The sequence below is a fragment of the Pan paniscus genome, chromosome 7, assembly GCF_029289425.2.
Source record: "Pan paniscus chromosome 7, NHGRI_mPanPan1-v2.0_pri, whole genome shotgun sequence".
Classification (NCBI taxonomy): Eukaryota; Metazoa; Chordata; class Mammalia; order Primates; family Hominidae; genus Pan; species Pan paniscus.
Window position 1 is genome coordinate 134039145 of NC_073256.2, and position 23999 is coordinate 134063143.

Consider the following 23999-nt stretch of genomic DNA (forward strand, 5'->3'; position numbering starts at 1 on the left):
TAACCTCTCCAGAGAGGTGGCTACTCTATAGTGAGTTATTAAATTATGTCTTCCCAATATCATCTGGTAACTTTAAAAATTTAAAAAAAAAAGTCCAGGCCTTATTGAAGCCTTTAGTTTAAAAGAAAAATCTTGGCTGGTTGCGGTGGCTCACACCTATAATCCCAGCACTTTGGGAGGCAGAGGCGGGGGATCACCTGAGGTCAGGAATGCGAGACCAGCCTGGCCAACATGGTAAAACCCAGTCTCTACTAAATATTAAAAAATTGGCTGGGTGTGGTGGTGTGCACCTGTAATCCCAGCTACTCAGGAGGCTGAGGCAGGAGAATCGCTGAACCCAGGAAGCGGAGGTTGCAGTGAGCTGAGATCACGCCACTGCACTCCAGCCTGGGTGACAGAGACTCCATCTCAAACAACAACAACAACAACAAAACTTCCTTGGCAACACAGCCAGATTCAGGAACAACTGTATGGACACCTCCTGACTTAGGATGGCTTAACTTACAATTTTTCAACTTTACAATGGTGCAAAACAATGCACATTCAGTAGAATTTTGTTTTGTGATTGCCTTTTTGTTTTTTGTAGAAGCAGGTCTCACTGTTTCCCAGGTTCAGGTTGATCTCAAACTCCTGGGCTCAAGCAATCCTCCCGCCTTGGCCTCCCAAAGTGCCGTGATTAGAGGTGTGAGTCACCGCACCCAGTCTGAATTTTCAATTTTGATCTTTTTCTGGGCTAGTGATAGACAGTGTGATACTTTTTCATGATGCTGGCAGTAGCAGCAAGTTGCAGCTCCCAGTCAGCCACCCAATCACAAGGTAAACAACAGATACAGTGTATTGTATTCAGCAAATCACATGAGATATTTACCACTTTATAACAAAATAGGCTTTGTGTTATTTTGCCCAACTGTAGGCTAATGTAAGTGTTCTGAGCACGTTTAAGGTAGGCTAGGTTATGCTATGGTATAGGTTAGGTGTATTCAATGCATTTTCAACTTACAATATTTTCAACTTACAATGCATTTATCTGGACGTAACTGCACTTCATGTCAAGGAGCATCTGTACTAGAGCAAACTTCACCAAGCAATAGTCACCTGGGGTGCTGGTGAAGACAGGTCACTTGGTTAAGCTTCATCCTCAAAGCTCTTGATTCAGTTAAGTCTGGGTTGAGGCCTGAAAATTTGCATTTCTAACAAGTTTGCAGGTGATGTTTACCCAGGGGCCATACTTTGGGAACCACTGCTCTTGGTTAAGTCCCTTGTGGGCCAGGACTGACTGCCTTTTCATCCTGTGTTGAGCAGTGTTTGGCACATTTGTTTGTTGAATGAACACCAAAAGGTGCTCCAACACTACAGAAGAAGACCCACCACAACAATCACCATTCTGAAAGTGTAAGTTCGCAATTCTACTTTCCCCTACAGTGTACTCCATTTGCAAAGCTAAAACCCACTCACCAAATTACACATAGAGACTCAGAAGAGCTGAACTGACAAGGTAAGCAACACTCACTTCTTTAGATGGAAAAGTGCTACTCCTGTTGGTTGGCTGGTTAGTATTTTTTTCCTAGAGGCAATGAAACGCAAGCATCTAGTACATAAGAGCATCAGCAGAGGATCATCTTTTGTCCAAGTGTGCTTTAAATCAGGAGCAATGATTTACTGCTAACACCGAATATATTTGGAATTCATGGAGGCTTTGCATTGCCAGCCTCTAATCACTTCTCAGCAGAGTACCCTAAAATTGCTACAGTCCGTCAATACAAGATGGGAGATTGTCATCCGAGACTTGCCACATCAGGGATTCATCAAAATGCAAAATCAACACCTTCCCTTTCTCTCTCTCCTACTCCAGATGATTTCTGAATTTCTGTACATTTGTGAATTCACAGAAGCATGAACAAAATGACATGAACATTACAAATGCAAATGTCTTTTTTCCTAACAAATTACTCCAGCTTTCCCTTCTTCCGTAAGTCTGGGAGTGGGAGGGAAGGGACTTCACATTACCATTGCAAAATCACCATACGTTTAGAAGCCAGAGGCAAAGGTGAATTATAGTTTCCCAAAGTTTTTTTTTTTTTTTTGGTCAGGGATAGCTTTTAAACACACACAACCTCAAATATTATTTTTCCAATGCTGATTTGTACTTTTATAAACTGACATCTGCATCTCTAAAGAAATACTTCACTGTCAAAAGAATCTAGCTTAATTTTGTTTGCTTGAAATGTTTTCATCTCAGACCAAATTTAGAATACCCCACCACCTGTTTACACCAGTCTCCAGCAAAGCAGCAAAAGCTCACCTCTTCGATTCACTTCCCAGCTGGAACAGTCAAGGTGATGGGAGTTGTAAGATGTTTTAAATTAGCCTCCAATTCCTTGTTCATTTCTGAGAAAATGTGCTACCCTTGAGCTCCAAATGCTACACACTTCAACTCCAGAGTACATCAGGGAACATCTTTGCAAACAGAAAGCCTCAGTCATGTAAGGGACGACATTCTGCAGAAAATGTTGAGGCACAGAACAATACAAAAGAATGGTGAATAGGCTATTTTGGAAACAATACTTAAAGCTCTTGGTACCTCCTTCCACATCTGTGAATGGGGGTGTTAGTGGTCATAGAGAGATAGGGCTAGTTCCTCTCTTGTTCTAAAGTTCTGTTAACATATTTGCAAAATACAATAGCTTTTATTCTCCAATTCCCACTTAAGGCTGCACCTTCTAAAATCTTTTGAGGCCTGATAGCAAATAAGCCTTGGCATATACATGAGTTGGGTTAGGTTTTTTTTTTTTTTTTTTTTTTTTTTTTTTTTTTTTTCCGGGTTGAAAGCAACAGAAACCAATTCATACTTGCTGAAGAAAAAAAAAAGGCAGTGTTATTAAGAAGATTCAAATGTGTTTTTGTGAGATTCAAAGGCAAGAATCTAAACAGGTCTCAGAAAGAGACTGGAAACAGAAAATGCCAGTGTTAGGAACCCAGGCAACATTCTTCTATTCTTGCTCCAGCTGATTCTTCCTTCCCCTGTGCTCTGCTACTCAGCCCTGAATTACAAAGTAGTCAAGAGATTAGACCACCTCTACTCAAGGAATGAGCCTGGATGGACACTAGCATCCCTTAATTGTTGTTTATCTGAAAAGGGTAACTGATTAAGATGTCCACCTTGGTCCAGTTATAAACACAGACACTGGGAGCTCACCACTGGGATCCTGTGAATCTTGGGATCAGGGTGAATTAGGAGGTGAAACAGTTCCCAGAAATCGGTGGGGGAAGGAGAGAGAGTGGCTCACCACAGAAGAGATGATATTGCATAAATAGGAAGATATCTTGAAACAAGAACTATTTTTCCAGTCCTGTTGAGAAGGGAGGTTGTGCCACATATTGGTACGAGTACGATGGCACTGACACCCAAGACTTGAGCTCCAGTCCCGGTCCTGCCACCTAGGGGTGGGTTAGCTTTAGTCAATCACAACCTTTTTGAAGTTTGGTTTCATCATTCCTGGGCCATTACTGTGTTTCAAACCTAGTATTTTCTGTATCAAGTGCATTGGCTTCATAATGCATTTTGTACTCTTCTCTCATTCCAAATGAGAAGATACATGAGCAAGTACTTTGTGAACTGTAAAATATTAATTTGGAGATTGCTCTTAAAAAGCTACTTGAAATATAATTTGTCTATTCATTTTCTTCTCCAAGTACCTAGGTCTTTTGCCTCCATAATGAGGGCCCCCTTCAGCAGGTATGGAACATCAGACACTACAAGCCAAAACAATACCTACATTAAGATTAGGCAAGATATTTTATATAAGCAGCACATGCATTTTGGTTTCTTTGGCCCATTGCCTCCTGAGTATGCATTTGTTATAGTACAGTGGGCTAGAAGTGGAAATCATCAGCTGCAATTCCTCTCTGTATCTCATTAGAGGTCTAGTTTCCCCTTAATGCACATGAAGACCTTTCATTAGCAATAATGGGAGCTGCATGCATCAAAAGGAAAAATAGACCTTCTCCATTGTGATCTAGGAGATGAGGTTATTGGGACACTTGCTTGCCTGACTGGAGAATTATGACATTCAGATGCATGATTAGATCATGGAAAAATTAAAATCTTTGTGACTGTTTTAATAAATAAAATGCAATTTTAAAACCTCAAAATGGAGGTCAAGAATCAACACTAAAGAATCATAGGCAGATTGAAATTAGGAATGAGTTAAGTAAGTGAAAGCCAAATGACAAGATAAACAAAGGTAGAGAAAGATCACCCAGGGGATTTGACAAAATAAGAACTGTTTCCAATACACACACAGTTAAGACACTGGCAAGAGAGACTACAGTCCAAGAAGAGACGGCAAGGACCATTTACTGTCAGAAGCGGTAAACACTGCTGAAAGTTAAACAAATCCTTTGCTTCCATGTCCACAAAGGAAGATGGAAGATGCCAGAAATGGCTGTGCCCTGAAGAAGGGTCAATGAAATAAAATATTACTCAAGGAAATAAAAGTGACACCCGAGTTTGTCTTGAGGTTGACATAAATGCCAGAAGTAGTATTTTCCTGCTGCAATAAACTTTAAACAAGGACACTTGGAAATTGGCCATTCTGCATTGTTAAGGGTCTGAGGAAGAAGTGGCACAGTCCTTCACTTTTGTTCAAATGTAAAAACAGTAATCTGTGGATTAAAGAAGAATATATTTTCTTTACAAGACAACATCAGACAATGAGACCTATTTTGGGGGTTAGGTGGGTGGAGAGGGTGGGGAATGCTCAGGAAAAGCAAGCAAACATGTACCTGAATCCTATTAAAAAGACTTCAAGCAAGTCCTAGAATAAGCATGAATTCAGCACTCCATCTCCTATCCTCTCAACTCATGATGGTTCCAGGGAATACTCAAGTTAGTAAGACTCTGAGGAGGTATTCAATCTGTAGCAGACTGCTTGCCATTGAGTCAATGAAAAGATTGAAAATTGGTTGCCTCATAAAAAAATGCAAATGGCCTCAACATCTAATCTCATGGAATGAAACATTTTTAAAGGACAGGTGCAGTGGCTCACATCTGTAATCCCAGCTCCTTAGGAAGCCAAGACAGGAGCCAAACCAGCCAGGACAACAAGGCAAAACTCCGTTTCTACAAAAAAATTAGCCAGGTGTGATGGTATGTGCCTAGGGTTCCAGCTATTCGGGAGGCAGAGGTGGATCACCTGAGCCCGGGAGGTTGAGGCTGCAGTGAGCGGTAATTGTGCCCACTACACTCCAGCCTGGGTGACCGAGTGAGACTCTTTCTCAAAAAAAAAAAAAAAAAAAGTATAGAGATGGAGTCTTCACTATGCTACCCAGGCTAGCCTTTAAAAAAAAATGTCAATAGCTTTTGGGGGTACAAGGGGTTTTTAGTGACATGGATAATCTGTATAGTGAAGTCTGACAGTGCATCCTTCACCTGAGTAGTGTACATTATACCCAATATTCAGTTTTTATCCCTCATGCCCCTCTTACTCTCTTCCCTTCTGAGTCTCCAAAGTTCATTATACTCTTTGTGTGCCCACAGCTTCACTTAGAATAATGGCCTCCAGATCCATCCGAGTTGTTGTAAAAGTCATTATTTCATTCTTTTTTATGGCAGAGTGGTATTCTATGGTGTAGAAATCAAATTTTGACTTTAATAAACTCATCACATGGCAACTACGTGAGGGCTTAACAGCCTGTAAGAATAAGAATGCAGGTACTCAGACAAAGAAATGTCTGGGAAACACCAAACTCCTACAGAATGGCCCAAACTCCCCACATTGGAGCAGGGGTATAGCACTTGGAAACCATTCCTTGCATACCTGGACTATATCCCTAAAATCACCATTGAGGCTTATGCAAAGCCATTTCAGGTTCTGCCAGTAGCTGTGGAGCCAAACAGGCTCAAGGTGCATTATAGGGAAGTGTCTATTTATATAAAATGAAGTCTCAAGGCAGTAAGTACTAGGCCACAGCAGTTTGCTCCAGCAAACTGTAATTTCCCAATAGTTCTGGCTTCCTATTTCTCACTCCCTGTCTCCAGTAATTTGGAGTCAAATGAACCCCTCTTCCAATCCATCCAAAGAGGTTCTGACTCCAACTTGGGAGTCACCACTTTTCAATAATAGACTCAGATCTTTATCCTTTTACCACAATGACTACTAACCACTGTCACCCCTTCTGAACAACCCAATTGCAGAAGGATCCTCTGTTAAGATGGCCCAAAGCACTCTCCAAGGCACTTATGACTTCATACTCTATCAGCTTGTAGGACTTCATGTTCCCTTCTTGGGTCATATGCTGATTAATAAGCTCAGAGGCAGAATCTGTGTCCTGTCTGCTTTGGAACATCAAGAGTGCTTGACATAGTAGGTATCTGATAAATACTTCTTAAATTAGAAAAAAAAAAAAAAAGAGAATTTTAAAAAATACAGAGCTAGCATAGAAAAAGATGCCCAGTGAGAATTTTTTTAAAAATAACAGTGTATTACATACTTAATTTGGTTGAGAAGTGTTTGTTGTAAAAATGGAGTTTATAATGAAAATAAAAAATTATTTCATAACATTCTGATACCACTACACCTGAGTTCGATGCCAGCATGGTTTGAAAGTGAAGCTGATACAAGTTTTCTAAAGGATGTTAAAAAACTATAGTATGAAGAATGTAATAATATTTTAGAAGACATTAAAACTTAAGTATTTAGATGCTGTATATGAGAAATCACACCAAGCTCTCTTAATTAGGTTAACATTAGACAACTACATCTCAATTTCCAAGCTTCCAAAAATAGGTAAAAAAATTATTTTAGTTTAAGTTGATATTAAAAACACATTGGGAGCAGGAATCCATTCTTTCAGGTTTTAAGAATAATGTTATGATTATTAGATTATTATCAATGATTATAAAGTTAATGTCAAATATCTTCTACTTTCTTGGTTTTTTAACATTCAATTTTTTCATTAGATTAACATGCTAGCTTTTCCTGTCTTTCTGTTCTTGGGTAAGTGAATGATTTACTAGACCTGGTGCTCAATTTACGAGCTTTTCTCATTTCAACTTGAAGAAACTGCAAATATTTATAGAAGATGAATCACATGTATTTGTTCCTGAAAAATGTCAGAATACAGCACTCAAATCAAATGCCGAACAGAAGCTATTCCCTAACACTACATACTGTGGCGAGTTAATTTCCACTGACATGTTTTCCTAAACAGTTTTTCCCACTATGATTAATTCCCAAATCAAAAATTACTGAAATCTTTCATTGTGTATTCATGTTACCAAGATATAGAAATCGAAACAATCATAAAGAATTTAAGAATCACACCTTTAAAAACATTGAATTGACTCAGTTAAATTACTCTTAATCCTAAAAAATACATGTTATGTTCCAACTGATTTTCCTTGCTTTTATTTTGCTCGCTTGCTACTTTAAGGGTGCTTTGTTTAACTCCACAGTAAGATCCCAAGTCTAGAAAATTAGAATGCAGAGGAAATGAACCAACAGAGCATATACTCCACAAGGGCAGGGGCCATGGCCAGTTTTACCTGTTAATATATCCCTTCTGTCTAACACAGTCACACTCAAATTTGTGTTGACTCCAATTTAACGTATCACTATGGGTAGGAGGGCAAAACAGCAGAAACTTTTGAAGGCAATCTGGCAATACAGGTAAAAGGGCTGACATTTTACATACCCTTTGACTCATAAGTCTATATCAAAGATTATCCTAAAGAAATAATTATATATGTGAGCAAGTACTTGGATTCAAGAATGTTCTAGGCCCTGAGCTTTTTAAAGTAAAACCCAGCCAACAACCCAACATCCTGGAAGGGGTGCCTAGAATGCCTCCCTCATCATAAATACAGGCTGAGTGGCTGCCGCATACCAACCAGAGTTTGCATGCTTCACCCAAACCCCCAACAAACGTCTTCAACACTCACAGCCACCTTGTGAGGTAACAGACCTGCTCTCATTTCTTATCTGGTTGACAAAAAGTGAGGCACAGGGAGGTTAAATAACAGGAAAAGGAGGAGCCAGGTTTCAATCTGGCTGCCTGATCCCAGAGCCCCAGTAGTGCCTTCAAAACAATGTTGTCCAAAAAATGGATTTCTCGACTCTCCTGATCTTTCACCCATCTCCTTTTTTGATAACCCTCCTAGGGGATCATAATCAAAAATTCTCATAGGCACACCCCCACCAGCTGGCAGATCTCACTGATTTTGGTGGTGCACAAACAGCAAAATCTGTGATTATCTTTAAAATATAAAAATTACTAAAATATGTTTTTCCCAATGTACTACCATTCTCCTAATTCCTAATTCCTCATTCACAACACTTGCTGTTAGCAGAATTATACTTCATGGTTTCGGAAGACAAATGTGAAGTCCTAAATAATATAAACAAAATGAAGTTTACTTGTGGTGGCATGATTCTTTTCTTTAAAATTCCTGTGGCCTGTCCAGGAGTGGTGGCTCATGCCTGTATTCCCAGCACTTTGGGAGACAGAAGCAGGTGAATCACTTGAGGTCAGGAGATGCAGACCAGCCTGGCCAACATGGTGAAACCCCATCTCTACTAAAAATACAAAAATTAGCCAGGCGTGATGGCACACGCCTGTAGTCCCAGCTACTCGGGAGGCTGAGGTGGGAGAATCGCTTGAACTCAGAAGGTGGAGGTTGCAGCGAGCTGAGATTGTGCCACTACACTCCAGCCTGGGCAACAAAGTGAGACTCTGTCTTTAAAAATAATGATAATAATAATCATCTTGTGTCCCATGGCCTATGAGTACGGGGACTGGTTGACCATCACCTGCAGAAATGAAAAGGCAGACTGACCGGAATTAGGCCAAGTGATTCTGGGTCCGGGGACAAGGAATTCCTGGGCAAGTACACGAAGCCTGGACTTCCCTCGGGGTGCTCATTTGGGAGCAGCGAAGTATAAAAATTCAAAAAAAAAAAAAATATTCACAGTAGATGCCAGGGCCTCGGGGTCAGGAGCTGGGATAAGTAGTTGGGAGAAGTGGGTTGAAAGGTGGCACCTGAGAGGCAGCAAAAGTGGTGGAGCCTATAGGTTTCTGCCTGGTGAAACTTCCAGTCAGGGCTTGTTTTAGCTTTTAGAAATAAACAAGTATAAGCCAACAAAAGTAAGCCAGAGAAAATACATCTAAAATCAAATGAGCAACCAGTCAAGATTTTGTTTTATTTTATTATGGCTAGAAAGACACTGTTATAGCCAAAATCGGCAATGACACTAAAGAAATCCTCTGTGCTTTTCAATATGCAAATATATTTCTTCCAAGAGTTGCCCTGGTGTGACTTCAAGAGTTCATGTTAACTTCTTTTCTGGAAACTTCCTTTTCTTAGTTGTTGTATTCTTGAAGAGCCTGGGCCATGAAGAGCTTGCCTAAGTTTTGGGCAGTGAACTCCTTGATGTTCTGGCAGTAAGTGTTTATCTGGCCTGTGCATTTGAGAAAGAGATAGAGCCATAATGTTCCACAAATTGTAAAATGATCCAGAAAACTAGTCAAACAGAAAAATCAGCATAAAACAGAATCACCTGTTTATTGTTTTGAATCCAGAGTTTATTTTTCCATAAGGGATAAGAAATACAAGTTCTTTTGAAAATAAGCTACTGTCCACTCTCAATTACATGGAGAATAAAGAAAAACTACTCCTCAAAAGCTTATCAGCCCTAAGGACATAATAGCTGTCAGTCAAAAGGACTGACTAAATAGATCAAACCAATGCTGTACAACTGAGAAAACAGCGCTGACTAGCCTTCACAGGTAGAAAGGAGATACTAACAATAAATCACAGAGCTGCAAACCAGCCAGACCCACTGGACCCAGATGTGAACAAGTACGGTAGGTTTTCAGTTTGTGCTTTGGGAACGTTAAGGAGTTTTCTCCTACGAGCCAGACAGAGTAAGAGTAAAGAGTTCACTTGAAGAAAGGGCTCCATCGTTGCTTTTTATGTCTTTAATGATCTAATCCCATGCAACAGTTACATCAGTTACATACTTCTTCAAAATATAAGGATCTCACTTCTGTTTGAATTGGACCTTTGGGAAGGAATTGTGTCTCATTTCCAAATTTAATTTGTATGTACACTAGAAAATGTTAAGGAATTTGGAATTTCCTCCCACATTACAAATGTATCAATATAATTTGAGAAATTGCCAAACAGCTTTTGAGTAGGATTTTCACTTTGATAAAATCTTCTCACAGGTAAGGATCTGACTGAATCAGATGGCATTTAACATTTCTATAAGATTATAGCCAAATAAGGGCATGAATGTCATATATTCAAAATCAAGTCCTAGTACAGGACACAGGACCTCTCCTGCTTAAAGGTGGTATTAAACATTAAGTATAACCAGAAAAAGTTTATCCAGAAATACATTTGTGCTGCCACAATTTAAGTCCAAGTAAGGGAAATAATTTCCTAAATTCAAGTCAAGTACCCACTGTACAGTGCTGTGCTGGAAAAGGAAGAGTAAGAGGCCTGAGCTAAGTGGTCTTCTGCATTAAGACTGTAAACAATTTTTCTGGGTTTCCATGAAAAAGGACTCATTTTAGAAAGTTTATGCCATCTCAAAAATGTTTAGAAACACAGAGTGAAGCACTGAAAAGACCTGGACAAAAGAACAAACTCTTACAAGTTCTTAGATTTCAGATATTACAGGTGCTAGATTCAAATTCATCCTGCAACTATTTCAAACATACTAGCTTTTATGGCATGCTTTTCTGTTTGTCAATTTCTCACTGTCTTCTGCTTCCTAAGAAACGAACAAAACCAGCCAGGTTTTGCACTGGGCAACAATACCTGCAATGAGCAGCGAGTCCATCCTGGCAGGCGGCTGTGGTGGTTTGAAGAGTTTGGACAGGTCCTCCTCAGGGAGCGGGGGTTCTCCTCGGCTCTGGCGCTGCATATTCTCCTGCTGGCGACGCTGCTGATACTAAAATTCAAAGGGAAAATGGTTTGGTTATTTTTCTCCATCTGAGGAGGAAAAAAAGATGTCCTTCCCCTACACAACCAGCAGAACCCCACTGCTCTGAATTCCAACCTCAGTTTTTATCATTGGCAACATTTGGTAACTTGCATCTAAGAAGCTAAATACGCCAATAGCAGAAGAAAATTCCTTTGTTGAAAACTCTAGTGTCACTCTGAGCTCTAAGAGTCAATAACTAATGATTCAGAAAACAAAACTAGTTATGTAAGTAACAGGGGGCTTAAAGGGAAAGAAGCTCATGACTAGTAAGGTAAAGGGAGTTCCTTTACCATTTATGACAATGAGGTAATAAATGATTCATCCTAATTTTAATGACTAAGTAATGAACTACCACACTGGAAATTCTTTCACCTTTACTCCTATTGACCTAAAATAACAATACAGATGATGTTATTACTGCTATGTTCACTACTGTTACGGCTTTTTTTCTTTTCTTTTCTTTTCTTTTTTTTGACACAGCATCTCATTCTGTCACCCAGGCTGGAGTGCAGTGGCACAATCTTGGCTCACTGCAGCCTCCGCCTCTCCGCCTCCCCGGTTCAAGCAATTCTCCTGCCTCAGCCTCCCGAGTAGTTGGGGTTACAGGCGCCCACCACCACACCCGGCTAATTTTTGTATTTTTAGTACAGACAGGATTTTACCATGTTGGCCAGGCTGGTCTCAAACTCCTGACCTCGTGATCCACCCGCCTCGGCCTCCCCAAGTGCTGGGATTACAGGCGAGAGCCACCACTCCTGGCCTATTGTTACTATTCTTAACAGATAATTGTCTGTACCTTAGCTCTATAACTAAAGATGGATAATATTAATAGCTCAGATAATGCTTCAAATACTTTCAAACTCTGGATTCCTATGATTCGCTGAAGAGAAAGCAGGGATATATATAAACTTTAACTATAAACTTATAGATCAACTACAATAAGAGCTAACAGCTATGACTGCTCCCAACAGTGAAGCACGTAATATCCCATACACAACCTTAAAATGTCAGGTAATGAGAAACCAAGCTGGGCTAGTAAAAATTTATAGTCTTTGGATTCCTAAGAAAATCAAGGGAAACAACAATTCTTTCTAGTGAAGGAAAGTAACTTGCTTTGTAAAGATTCCTGTATTCATTATGGGGTACTCATAGGAAACAAATATTCAATTTGATACCCTGGATGAGTCCTTCACCTACAGGAAAAACCAGCATGAAAATGAAATCCAGCTGAGATGGTTTTTTTCCCCCTCAGTTTATCAGACATTTGTAACCACTCCCATCTTTTTAGTTAAAAAAAAAAATACTGATTTACATATGTTTTCTCAATTCTAAGCTGGTAGAAACAAAGTACTTTAAATTTCACTATATATTGAAAATGAACTCTGATATTAAGAGAAAATTTAAATACAACATTCTCAGAAACCACTCAGTTGTGCTTAGAATTCTATATTTAACAAAGCTCTGTTTAAAGTACATTTTAATGAACAGAGTAGTCATATATAAATACTACTTTCACAGATAAACATTCTGGAATCAACTAATCTATGAATCAAATGCTAAGAACACTTTAGAGCAGTATAGTCCAAATACAATATTCCAGGAACTGTGAAAACCATGTGGCCTGCAGGCAACATGAATAAAGAAAAGGTTATATGGTCACAGCCGTAGATGTGTGCATATGAGAATATTCGGATAATTCTAGGGTTTTTGTCTGTATTATACTATCTACTTCACAGCAGTTGGTCTATTATTTCCTATCAACGTTGCTTGCTCTTAATCACAATTGCTCCGTTTTTTAAATGAACTGAAGATTGCTAACTATGCCACAATGAGCCACTGCCAAACCAATTATAGTTAGTAAAGAAATGAGCTGTGACATTCTGGAATCTCTTTGCTTCTGATTTTCTCAATAAATGTATCTCTTATTTGCATAACCTTGGCATTACAATCTGAGCTTAACAGCTCTCTTTAACACAGGTATTTTTAAGTATAACCTGTAAATAATATGTTACAAACATGCCATAAAAATAATAATCTTTTAAAAATATAATATAGAGTAACTAGCTAACGGTCAATGATTTACCAAAGATAATTTAGGTCATTTTGAACATGACTCTTGAAATACATGAAACTTAGAAATAGCTGTTTGTTGAATTTTTCCACAATACCAACCTGATGTTTCTGCTGCTGTTGTTTACTAGTATTCCTCATGTATGTGTTGTATTTAACTATATCTTGGCTCATTTCATCCACTCTGTCCATCAGCAACTGTAGATTCTTCCCCAAATGATTGCTGAAATGTAAAGTAAATATACTGACAAGTCTTACTTTAAATTATAGCTTTGCTACTGCTCTAAACAGTTTTAAGATATGAACTTGAACTGGCTTTTGCTAAAAGAATGAGAGCACACATATGCATAAAAGCAAGGGCAGAGGAAAAAATCTGAGTCAACTTGTTACTAAACTTTCCATACCGAACTTCCAACTATAATCTCAGGGATACCTGAAATAGCTGAGTTTCTTATTGTGAGAGCACAGGTATGTTAGGGTAGGAACTGTTAAACATACCTAGTGAGACATCTATAATACATATTTTTTATACCAAGTTCAGTATTCCCAAATTCTTTTCATTAACTTACCCCTGCCCAAATGCATTCCATAACATTTATATCAGTAATCACAGGAAAGAACCATACAGATTATGACATCTGGCACATGATTTCTCTATCTAGGTTTTAAATGAACAATGGTAACATTTATTCTACAAAACGTGATGAAGAGGCTCCTTTCCTCTTACCTTTCCTAGAATCTGTAGTACAGTCTTTCATATTTCTTATTCTCTCCCGAAATTTCTATTGCAGCTCAGTTACCAACATCGCTTTATAAAGTGATGTAATGATTGGCACAATGACCACCATATTCACTGATTTCTGCCTGCAACTTACCTCCTACCGTGGTAACGCCTGGACAGCTACTATACATATATATATTTTTAAAATAGCAAGCTTCTAAAGAGTAGTACCCATTCATTAACTGCAAACAGGTATTTACTAAACTCCTATTATGTGCCAGCCTTAGTACTAGAAAACAGGGAGACAACAGTGAATAAGACATACATGTTCTATATCTTCATTGATCTTATAACTGATTAGGGATGGAGGAGAAAGAGAAGGGGGAGGTGAAGAGACACTTACTTTAGATAGCATGATCAGAATATCTCTTTGAGGAGATGACAGACTGAAAGTGAAAGATGAGTCAGCTATGCCAAAAATATTGTAGGCAAAAGAAAATACAAGTGCTGAATGCCTGAGATGAGCAAGAATTAGGCAGATTTGATGACAGAAGAGGCCTGGCATGGCTAGAGCACAGGGATTAGGTCAGGCAGACCAGACAAGCACATGTAGGAAGCTCACTAGCACCATACAACCCCCCAGCAATGTAGTTTGTTGTGAATGAGACCTCACAACTGCAATGTGAATGATATCCTGGAGTTGTGCATGTTTATGACACATTTTGTTTAAATTTTAAAATGATCATTCTGCTGCTATGCAAATAGACTGGAGAGGAGAAACCAGGAGGTTAGTTAAAAGTCTACTGTGGGGTGTTGGCAAGGATGTGGAAAAATGAAAACACTCATACACTGGGGGGGAAGGTAAAGTGATACAGCTGCTGTGGAAAACAGTTTGGTGGTTCCTCAAAAAGCTAAACCAAATTACCATATAACCCAGCAATTCCACTCTTATGAATATACCCTATGAATATGTTTATACCCTAGGGAATTAAAAATATATACTCACACAAAAACTCATACATGTATGTTAATAGCTACATTATTCTTAATAGCCAAAAACTAAAAACAATCTAAAATTCCATCAAATGATGAATAGATAAATAAAATATTATATATCCATACAGTAGAATGTTATTTGGCCTTAAACATGAATAAAGTTCTGATATACCCCACAACATGGATGAATCTTGAAAACATTTGCTAAAGGAAAGAAGGTAGACACAAAAGGCTGCTTATTGTAGGACTCTTTTTTTTTTTTTGAGACAGAGTTTCACTCGTCATCCAGGCTGGTGCAGTGGGGCGACCTCCACCTCCCGGGTTCAAGCAATTCTTGTGCCTCAGCCTCTCGAGTAGCTGGGACTACAGGCATGCGCCACCACACCTGGCTGGATTTTTTGTATTTTCAATTGAGACGGGGTTTCGCCAGAACTCCTGACCTCAAGACATCCTCCCACCTCGGCTTCCCAAAGTGCTGGGATTACAGGCATGAGCCACTGTTCCTGGCCAGGACTCCATTTTATAAAATATCCAGAATAGGCAAATCTGTAGAGATAGAAAGTGACTAGAGGCTGCCAGGGGTTAGGGGAATAGGAATGACAGCTTAATGGGTTTGGGTTCCCGTTCAGGGTGATGAGAATGTTCTAGAGTTAGTAATGGTTGTAAAACATTGTGAATATACTAAAAACGACTAAAGTGTACATCTGAAAAGGGTTTAAATGGTCAATTTTTTCTCTATATTAAAAACTGCACCTCCAGCAAATAATCTATCGTGATATTACAGAGAGAAATTGTGGTGACTTGAACTAGGATGGTGGCAGAGCATAGAGAAAAGTGAGCAGAAATGAGAGAGATTCTGGAGGCAGAGCAGGCAATCTTTATTTGACAGGAGGCATCAGAGAGGAATGGAGGGTGACTCCCAGTCTTCTGGCAGCTAGTTACTACATTTACAGAGAAGGGAAAGACTGAGAAGGAAACAGGTTGGGAATATTGGGAATGAATAAAAATAAATCCAACTAAAATATGGATTCTATCAGTAACCTCAAGAAAATCAGGAAGTTTTGGCTCTTTCTCAAATAATGGAAGGAGCATAGAACTAAGGTGTATGTGAGTAAATTTATCTTTTAATCCCAGCCTGGCACTACCTAGATAACCTTGGTCCAGTAACATGGTCTGATGACTTCACCTGCTGAGGAATCAAGTGCCTCTTTCATATTTATTTTGTTGTGTTGTAATTTTTTAAATCACTTTTAACTTCAAAACATTTCTTCTTCTCTGGATACAATGTATTTGCTTCTGTTTTACCCTAATTTCTAAATAGTTGATTTAAATTCACTCAGACTTAAGTATTAGAATTGGGCAAGACTGAGGAAAAGAGAGGCAGACAACGGTCAAAGTGCAATGACTTAAAAACATACTACAAGTCTGGAATCTGTCCTAAGGACAGTGGGAAACCAGCTAAAGATTTTAAGCAAAGGAGTAATATGAGCATCTAATTTGCATTTAGCAAGATCATTACAATTTTGAAAGAGGAAAAGGTCAAAAAACAGGAAGTGAGGAAGCTGTGAAAGTAATGAGGAAGAGAAATAAGGTCCTAGACTAAGGCAGTAAAAGTCACAGGAGTAAGACAAAATTGCCCCACGAGTACATGTGTGAGAAGACAGACCCTGAGGAATACAGACAGAGATGAGCACAAGAGGGGGTTCACTGTGGAGAATGAGAGGAAACCCAGAAGAGCTATAGTTTCACAGGCTCCTAGGAAAGGATCTCAGGAAGAAGGCCTTATCAACATATTACATGCTGAAGAGTCTAAAATACTCAGTGACATAGTGACATCAAAGTCTTCTGTGACTTTGGAGGGAGGTCTTACTACATATAATGGGTGGAACACCACAAACTGTTGGCAATCACTGGGAAATCAGTGGGAAATGAGGAAACAGTGACATCAAAATTCTATCGAGAAGTTTGATTATGAAACAAATAGAAAAATTTAGCAGAAGACAAAAGGAGATGGATACTAAAGGCATGAGATTAAAAGGTATTCTTTTCATAAGTTTTTCTTTTGAGATAGGGGGATGTAAACAAGTTTAAATGTCTTTGTTTTTAGGAGATGCACGCATTTTAGAAGTATTTAGGGGTTAAAAGTCATGTCTACAATTTACTTTCAGATGGTTCAGAAAGAAAAAGTGTTTACGTACGTAGATAGAGTGCAAATGTGGCATGATATACAATTGGTGAATCTAAATGAAAGGTTTATGGATGGATGTTCACTATATTTTTCTTTCAAATTGTCTAAAGAGTTGAAAATTTAAACATAAATTTTTAATTGGAAAAACGAGCCTATAAAGATTGAAAAAAAAAACTAGTATAGAAAGAAACTGAAAATCTATGAAGAAGGAAGGAGTAGATCAACCTAATGAGGTCCTGAGAAGGCAAGAAGACAGGAGGCACTAGCTTCAGGTTTCTGATCCTTTCATTTTTACCAGTGAGCAACCTGAAGCCCAAAGGGCTATACTAAGTATAGGAAATGTCGTTAGCTACATGATTAGTTGTTAAGTCATTTACGTCATTAATTGCAAAAGGAAATCAGAGAAAGAAAAGATCATCACCAATGCTGTGGCTGGGAGGTTAAGAGGAAAGCAGTGACAGTAGGGAAAAAATAACAGCACAGGAGAGGTACTGCCATATGCAGAGAAAATACACCTAGACCTTAAATCTTGGAGGTTGTTTACAGTAATGAGAAAGGCACTACTAAAACAGACCCACTGTTTCTACCAGAAAAGTCTTTGATATAAAGTACTAATATTATCTGCTGCAAGTATATGAAGTTATTGTGAAAGAACACTGCTACAAGCACAAATATGTGGACTTTAAGCATTTCATAACTTTTATATTATGATAATGCTCTTCAGGAAAAAAACAATCAGAAACACACACACACACACACACAATCTGTGTACTACAGGCCTTAAAAGGGCATCAGAAATTAACAATGACAGAAAATCAGACCACTACCAAGACCAATTTTGTGGGAATCTTTTCAGTACCAGTTTAACTAGGATGCTGAAACAGGGACTTATTGTTAGGAGTTTCAGTAACATTGCCTTTTCTTTTATTGCCAAGCAAATAAAGAACTGAAAACAGATAAACAGATGTGAACCAGGACATGAAGTGTTAAGTCTGCTCCGGCTACAGTATCAATTTATGCTTATAATCCTTAATGTATGATGCCCACCCTTAGTTTACTTTTTTCAAAAGAGGAAATAAAAACAGAATTGTTTTACATGTGTGAAAAGCTGAATGCCTGTGATACACATTTTTAAAAACTAATAAAGGCTGTTATGGAATAACTATTACTAGAACTTCCATCTAATAAAATTAAAATAAAAAATTTGAATTTTTCAACAAAAGCAAATACAGTATGTTTTAGTCGTCGCAGAGAACAAACTTATCAGGCACATCAAAGAAACTGGTGCCCATGTCTATAGGCTGTGAAAGGAAAGACCAAGTTTAAGCACCTGCATAAGAATGATTTCTGATGGGGTTTCTTATATAAACTTTTATGGCAACTGGCCTGAGCCATCATCACACAATTACTGTCAGAAATTAAAAATTGAGATGTACAAAACTTATCTTTCTGTCTTTTAAAATAGTATGGTCGATTTGGTTCAATGTAAGCGTCTACTAGCAAAAAAGCACTGCTTCAAAGTTGCTTCATTTTTTTTCCTCCTAACAGGAACACCAATTTACACTTTAAATAATTTCATATGGAAAGCAAAGAAATGGGGCCTCTTTTTCCTCGTTTACATAAAAATACAGAAGACAAAAACTATAATAAAATATTTGTCTAGGTCTCAGTTGCTAGGGCAAACTGAGAACATTTTCTTGGCTATTATAAATGCTGCTTTGGACAAATGGACATTATAGACCAGCTCATTGGTAATGTTAAAGCACCATCAGGGATGTATTTCTTTTGTATGCTCAATAAAGGCAGCCTGGGAAAAGGTGAAGACATGAATTATGTAAGCAAAAGCTTTCATGCAGTAAATTTAAAATTATTATATAACTATATACTTAATACATCAAATTGTAACCTTGTATGCTGAAAAAGGTTCTTAGCTAAATGCTTTAAATACAGGTGTGCCCAATGTGTTTGTAAAAGCAATAAAGAAAAATATGACCTTCTAAAATAGACAAATTAAAGGACTATTATGAATATATGTTTGCAGTCAAACAGTACGCTTTTTGGTGCCAAATTAGCCTTGCAACCTGGCTGTGTTACTGAGCACTCCATTTACATTCATCGTCCATCTCCCTGCCCCGTTAAGACTTTCTAGTGGCCTTTGTGATCAATTAATGCAATGGAAGGCGGCGCTTCAACCACAGTCCTACCCGTGCCAGAGCATAGAGAAGAACATTGATGTCTCTGGCCCTTCTGGGTTCATCCCACTTGCCTTATATCGAGGAAGTACAAAGTCTGTACACTTTTTTTTTTTTAACAAGTCTCTATCTAAGATAACTAGAAATCTGATAAATAATTTAGTCTGCTCCAAACTGGTTGCTTAAGAAAACACACCTTGTTTCTTTCAGCCAACAAGCATATATTGATTCTTTACCTACTCTGACCATTTAATTTCATTCCACAAGTCTGCTGCTAGCCTCCTTCCACCACAGACAAAATAATCACTAACATAACGCTCAAAGGGCATTTAAGAGGAGCTATACATGTGGCTCTATTCACATTTCTGTTAAGAGTAATAGATGAGGGGGAAATAAACATTAATTTAACAAAGGGAACAATACTTCCTTTTGGAAACCTCAATCTGCATTTTACAAATATAATAAAAATTATCTCAGCAACTAGATAGCTAAGGCAGTCACGCTGGAGGAAATCGTTATCACCAACTAAAATAGGTGAAGCCAATGTCAGGTTCAGAAAATTCAAATTTTAGTTGAAAACTCAAACAACTGTAATTTTACAACTGCAAGAGTCTGCATCTGAACAAGGGCAAGTACAACCAGTAAAAGAAAAAAGCATTTCTGTTCTTTTCCTGAGCATTATTAAATATCCAGACCTAATACCCTAAGCCTCTTAGGATCGTGTACAAGAAATAAAGCTGAGCCATATAAAAAAGCCCTCCCTCTTGGGCACTGACCTTATCAAAGCACAAATGATACAGCAAAGAAGGCAGCAGAGGGTTCTTCTAATATGAGCAATTAGTATTCAAATAATGTGTTGTTTCATGTTATCAGTTTGGCGTTTTTCCCTGACATCCTAACAGGGCCAGACTATTACTCCATGTTATACATGTTTTAAGAACCTATAAACGTTCTTAAGTAACTGTTTTCTTGTTTCACAGGTAAAGTTTATGTGAAAGAATCTTTTGCAAAAAGTTCTAAAACATGGGCTTTTCATTAGGCAGGGCCACTTACCTGCTGGCAAGGCTGAGCAATTCATGTTTATCTGCAACAGCTGACTTCTTTTCAAGTTCCCACATTAGGACATTGATCAGATGTGAATTTTTAATTACAATCGGCACTTCTTCAAACATGTACTCAAAGGTGATATTTGCTTTTTTCAATCTGTGAAGCATGTTAAAAATACTTTAGTCTGATGGTCAAAAGTAAGTGCTAAACTGACTACTTCATAAAATTTACCTAATTACAGGCCCTATCCAAGATCTTTGTTTCATTAGCACTCTTAAAAAAAAAAAAAAAAAGTAGAGAAACTAGAGTTTTACAGAGTCAAGCATAAGTTGAGTGATCTGAGTAACTTTGAAAATGATGCGAATTTGAGCTAAAGCCCAGAAAATAAGATTCTTGGCAGAAGAAACTACTCATTCTTTGTAATCAGGTATCTTTAAAATTTCACTGATACTAAAATGTAAATGTCACAGTAAGTTATGCTACACAACCTACACCTACAACTTAATTTAAAATAGCTAGAAATGAGAAATACTCTATTTCTTGAAAAGTTCATTTAAAAAGCCTCTTGAATTAGAGTTTAACAAGTAGCAGAACACAAGGAGACTCCAGATAGAATAGTTAGAACATGCCAAGAACACAGTTTCTCATAGATTAGTTATAACCACCACATCCAGGAATTGTTCACGAGTTAGCTTTTCTTTTAAAATTCTCTGCACCTTAACTTTTTAGGAGCCAAATGGGAAACTAGAGATGAACCGTCCTACATGAAGTCAAAACCATTAATTTTGATTCAATAAGAACTAAAAATTTCTATAATTAACAGAAAATGGAAGAATTCTAAGTATTTAATTTATTTAAAGTAAATATTACAATGCCATTAAATAGGATCCCAAAACAGCTCCATCAGTTAATTCTCTGCATAACTGTCACCCATAAAATTTCCAATAAGCCACATTCTTTACCAAATTCTTAAAATGTTTATATCTTTCCCACCCCCTCATTAAACAAGGGTTCGGAAAATAAGACACACAGCTCACAACCAGTCTGACATAGAGCTTACAATCTGACAGCCACTGATCACTCTTTCCACCTCCCTTTATTCAATCATTTATTTCTTCGAATCCAGTAGCTAATTAATTCCCATTCTAACTGAATTCACCCTTGGTGAGAACAACAGATGAGATATTCCCTAAAGAATAATTTAAACATGGAAAGGGAGAGAGCAAGCAGCACTCGGCATGCAGAAAACTTCTACAGTCCACATGGCAAAAGCATTACCACACCACAACCAAGGATTCAAGAGATGTGGCAAAGAAAAATCTTAACAGAAAAATACCCAACCCTTTACCAGATGCCCCCAAACACTTACGCTTCAGGGGAAAAATCCTTTTCTTTACAAACTTCCATCAGTTTAGGAGTCAGTCTGTATGCCTTTAGTGAGAGAGATCCTTGGGCAGTTTTTATGGGATCTCAAACAAGGAAAGAGAAATAAATTACTAAGAATTTTGTCACTGCCAGGCTTGAATGGCATTGGTTCTAGGCACATTCTGTTACATATCGCACAATCTTTGCAAAATAAAGATCAAAATAAACAACCAGAACACAACTTGAAGCAGACTCAAAGCACTATTGCAAATAGCACTTGAAAATGCAGGAATATCTCTATCCTACTTACAATAGAGTAATTTCCTCTGTCAAAAACTAAAGATGCAAAAGAGTTATTTTCAAATTCATTCCTCAGCAAGAACCAGTAACCTTGCTGAAAATTAAATGTATCATATGTTCTAGACATATTGTATAATTAGGAAATCACTGATAAATATTAAACATGAAAATTCACTGCATGTACTTGGGTAGCTCCTCATTCAACTTAAAATGAATAGCCCCGCACACAAAATTTATCAATCCTAATAATCACTGTTCACATTTCTTCGTTAAAACAGATTGTAAAAACAAAACCATTCAAGTCAAACTGCTATCACAAAAGTGTCTTTTTGGTTTTGGAGAAACTAATTTTGTCAAAGCTAACCGCTGAAACACTCCATGAGTAAGGGAGCTTAGCACTTGCTGCATGATAACGGCTCTGGCATGCCAATATTCGCCTAAAACCTGTGTTAACATTCATGTTGTCTGAAACTTAACACAGTGAAACTTTTAGCAATAGGTGATAAAATGAAAACCAAAATAGATTGAAACAAGTGGAAAATTCATCAAGGTCTGATGATGCAATGTTTCCAGCCAATATAAGTACACTTTAACAACTTGTTCTTTACTGTAATCCAATTGTTAACATACTGAAACAATTTTGGGGCAGCTCATAAGATTGATCGTATTCATTAGTATTTTTTCTGACAGATACTCAGGACGTTACATTTACTTCTCAGCTGGAAACTATATGCAAGTCTGCCAGATATGGCAAACTGTGAGTGTTTGGGGAGGGGGAAGGCTATAAAGCTGTTAAATTGCCTACAGTTCTGATACAGCACAGAACATCTGGTCTGGAGAGCTTGAGGAAACACCATTAAATAGGCCGAAAAGAAAAAAATCTTTGTGCTAAGAAACAGTCCAGGTTTTGTACGCTGTTGTCAGAGGTATAAAAAATACTTGGCACACCGTATTATGATTGGTCAGTCACGTACAGAGCCAGACACTCTAGCAATCGGGGTTTGTTAGACATCTGGTCTAGTTCCACCAGCCCCTTCAATGAGGGAGGGGAGATGGAGGAATAGAAATGAAGCAGCTACTCCAGCATTCCAAACTGTACACATCAGGGCTCTGATAGCAAGAAAAATAAACAGAAAGAAGGAAACCCTGTCTAGACTGAGCTGCTGCTGAGGCTGCTGCAGAAACAGGGTTGGTATTTACTTGAGAAGGCCTGCCAGACTGCTCTTAGAGGCAAAAAAGACAGAAAGCAAAAATAGTAGTAATAATATTAAGGGAAAAAAGAATAAACAACCTCCTACTAACCATAAATGAGAACGACAGATTCTTCAATGGCATGCTGGTAACTAAACTGAGAGTCCAGGAGTGCCCGGGTAACGAATGAGCCATAGTATGTGGACTGATACCAGCCCACGTGAAGATGATCAATGTTTACATGGCGAAGGCTCCGCATCATTTCCATCTGATATTGGACTGGATGATGGGGAAGAGGAAATTAAAAGAAAAAACTTTTTAATGATGTTACCAACATTAAAAACAAGCCGTTTTGGAAACAAATGTCTACATAACAATTTATTAGCAATAGGGAACAGGATTCCAGATTTAAAATTCATTCAGTTCATATATAAAGCAAAACAAAATTAGGCTTTTAAATCATCAGGGGTTTCCTTTTATTCTTTAATGAAAAAATATTTTGTAGAAAATGTATTACACACAATATTAATACCTTGCTCTAACCAAAGAATTATTAAATGTGGCTTCTAACTCCCCTTTTTGAAACTCTCAAAATAGTAAATGTTTAAGAAAAATTTGTGTAATTACTAAATTGGTTGGTTGTAAGAAGTTTCATTTGAATTAATAAAAGAGGAAGAGTTATCAATCTCTTCTTCAACACAGCTTTTAGAGCTGAGAAACTAAAACCATTAGGAAAACTAAGGGGAAACAACTACCAACCACACTGCTTATATATGAAGAGGACACAGGCTGTAACTGATTCAAAATGTAAGAGTACATTTTTGCCTTCATCTGGTGCCCCCTGCTGCATATGCTAAATTTTTTAAAGAATTATTTTTTCTTGTCTGTGTGTTCCTTTAAGTAACAGACACTATTTTTTCCTTAGAATAAAGTTATAT

General features: G+C 37.9%; 1 protein-coding gene across 1 annotated transcript in view; it reads right to left on the minus strand.

The window, feature by feature from the left end:
• Positions 1 to 9186: 9186 nt before the first annotated feature.
• The window catches only part of EIF3H (eukaryotic translation initiation factor 3 subunit H), a 110354-nt gene continuing 95541 nt past the window's right edge, over positions 9187 to 23999 (minus strand). The window contains exons 3-8 of the mRNA XM_003823335.6: positions 23173 to 23340; positions 21575 to 21674; positions 20212 to 20361; positions 13164 to 13284; positions 10826 to 10958; positions 9187 to 9458 (exon numbers count right to left, since the gene is read on the minus strand). Of these exons, the coding sequence (XP_003823383.2) occupies positions 9361 to 9458; positions 10826 to 10958; positions 13164 to 13284; positions 20212 to 20361; positions 21575 to 21674; positions 23173 to 23340 (770 nt within the window). The 3' untranslated portion in view covers positions 9187 to 9360. The remainder of the gene's footprint in view (positions 9459 to 10825; positions 10959 to 13163; positions 13285 to 20211; positions 20362 to 21574; positions 21675 to 23172; positions 23341 to 23999) is intronic.